The sequence below is a fragment of the Cebus imitator genome, unplaced genomic scaffold (assembly GCF_001604975.1).
Source record: "Cebus imitator isolate Cc_AM_T3 unplaced genomic scaffold, Cebus_imitator-1.0 Scaffold215, whole genome shotgun sequence".
In the NCBI taxonomy this organism is placed as follows: domain Eukaryota; kingdom Metazoa; phylum Chordata; class Mammalia; order Primates; family Cebidae; genus Cebus; species Cebus imitator.
The window spans coordinates 3480866-3483484 of NW_016107530.1; the positions used below are offsets into that span (position 1 = coordinate 3480866).

General features: G+C 41.8%; 1 protein-coding gene across 4 annotated transcripts in view; it reads right to left on the reverse strand.

Moving 5' to 3' along the window:
* The window catches only part of CCAR1 (cell division cycle and apoptosis regulator 1), an 86309-nt gene that overhangs the window by 21991 nt on the left and 61699 nt on the right, over positions 1-2619 (reverse strand). For all 4 annotated transcript variants that reach the window (XM_017548943.2, XM_017548942.2, XM_037745864.1 and 1 more), the window contains one exon: positions 1399-1638. In XM_017548943.2, coding sequence (XP_017404432.1) covers positions 1399-1638 — 240 coding nt within the window. The remainder of the gene's footprint in view (positions 1-1398; positions 1639-2619) is intronic.

The following is a 2619-nucleotide window of genomic DNA, read 5'->3' on the forward strand; positions in this document are numbered from 1 at the left end:
GGTTCAGGCAATTCTCCTGCCTCAGCCTCCTGAGTAGCTGGGCTTACAGGCACGCGCCACCATGCCCAGCTAATTTTTTGTATTTTTTGTAGAGACGGGGTTTCACCATGTTGACCAGGATGGTCTCGATCTCTTGACCTCGTGATCCACCCGCCTTGGCCTCCCAAAGTGCTGGGATTACAGGCGTGAGCCACCACGCCCGGCTAAAATGCTTTTAAATTAAGCAAGAAATCTCACCAAACACAAGATTGCTAAAACCAAAAAACAGAAAATCCATTGAAGTTGTTTAAAGTAGTTTTACATCATAAATTACTAAATTTTTTTGTGTTTTTCTGAGACACAGTCTTACTCTATGTTGCTCAGGCTGGAGTGCAGTGGCATGATCTGGGCTTATCGCAGTCTCCATCACCTGGGTTCAGGCAATCCTCATACCTCAGCCTCCCAAGTAGCCAGGACCACAGGCACATGCCACCATGTCCAGCTATTTTTTTAATTTTTTGTAGAGAGGGGGTTTTACCATGTTGTCCAGGATGGTGTCAAACTACTGGAGTTTTGGTTCAATCTGGTTATCTCAGCCTCCCAGTGTGCTGGGATTAAAGAAGCAAGCCACTGTGCCCATGCTATAAATATATAATAATAATTAGGCTGGGAAAATAAATTTTTTAATAACATGTTGGCTGGGTACAGTGGCTCAAGCCTGTAATTCCAGCACTTTGGGAGGCCAAGGCAGTCAGATCACAAGGTCAGGAATTTGAGACCAGCCTGACTAACACAGGTAACCCTGTCTCTACTAAAAATACAGAATTAGTTGGGTGTTGTTGCAGCTGCTGCAATCCCAGCTACTTGGGAGGCTGAGGCAGGAGAATTGCTTGAACCCGGGAGGCAGAGGTTGCAGTGAACCGAGATCGCAACACTGCACCCCAGCCTGGGCAACAGAGACTCCATCTCAAAAAAAAAAAACAAAAAAACAAACAAAAAAAAAATGCAGATGCTCATATTGGCTTAACTTGAAGACCTGAATTTCTCTTTTTTTTTGAGACACAGTCTCACTATGTCACCCAGGCTGGAGTGTTTTGGCACTATCTTGGCTCACTGCAATCTCTTGGGAGGCTGAGGCAGGAGAATCACCTCACAGGTTCAAGCGATTCTACTGCCTCAGCCTCCTGAGTAGCTGGGACTACAAGCATGTACCACCACATCCTACTAATTTTTTGTATTTTTAGTGGAGACGGGGTTTTGCTGTGATAGCCATGATGGTCTCAAGGCCTGAATTTCTAATATATGTAGTAAAATCTTTCAGTTTGGCTTTTACATCTAATATTCTGATGGAAATCAACATCAATTTTCGTAACCTAGAAGAGTGATTGAAAACTTCTAAACCAGGTGGTTATTACAGACCTTCCTTTCATCTCTATCTTCTTTTTTATCTTTATCATCGCCTGATTTTCTCCGTTTGGGTTTTGGCTCATCAGTTTCATCATCTCTTTCTTCTTTTTTATCTTTTCTCTCATCTTTTTTGCTTTTCTTATCCTTTTCTTTTTTGTCCTCTTTCTCGGGAAGAGACAGTAATGATTTGTATATACGGACACCAAAATCTCTTTGAAGCATTTCATTGAAAAGTTCCGCAAACAATGAAACCTATAAAAAGATACCAACATCAGCCCAGCCAAATTTCAACAGAAATAATAAAGCTAGCACAGTCAGCAATTTATCAAATAAAAACTTGCCACATATAATGATTATGTACACTTATCAAACATTGTAACACAACCATTAATCTTTTTTTTTTCCAAAATGGAGTCTTGCTCTGTCACTCAAACTAAAGTGCAGTGGTGTGACATTGGCTCACTGCCACCCCTGCCTCCTGAGTAGCTGAGTTAACAGGCTTGTGCCACCAAGCCCAGCTAATTTTTGTATTTTTAGTAAAGATGGGGTTTGCCATGTTGGCCAGGCTGGTCTTGAACTCCTGACCTCAGGTGATCCACCTGCCTTGGCCTTCCAAAGTGCTGAGATTACAGGTGTGAGCCACCATGCCCAGCTGACAACCATTAATCTTCATGATGATAAGTATACCTTATTCATTTACTCAATAAGTTTTAAATCAAATGCCTGCAATGTACCAGGACCTGTTTTAGGCATTACGGATACAGCACTGAAGAAAGCTATAAAAACCCCTCCTATCATCCAGCTGGTGAAGTAAATAACCAAATCATGAAGTCTCTTGTTAACCTATTCTGGTTCTGAAGCTGCCTGGTTTTTAAGAAAAGAAATGACCAAATCAACATTAAATTATATGAAAAACAAGCAGGATGAGCACCTAGAGAGTGACAAAAGAGAATAGTGAGATAAGGCCTCTCGGATAAGGTGACATTTAAAAAGTGACCAGAAGGCCATACTGGTATCTAGGAGAAAAGCATTCTGGGTTAGGGAAAAATTAAAAATTAAAAAACATTAAAAATCCTGAATTTTTCATTCAGGGGCCAGGTGCTGTGGCTCACTCCTGCAGTCCCAGCAATTTGGGACGCCGAGATGGGCAGATTACCAGAGCTCAGGAGTTTCAGACCAGCCTGACCAAGATGGAGAAACCCCGTCTCTACTAAAAATACAAAATTAGCTGGG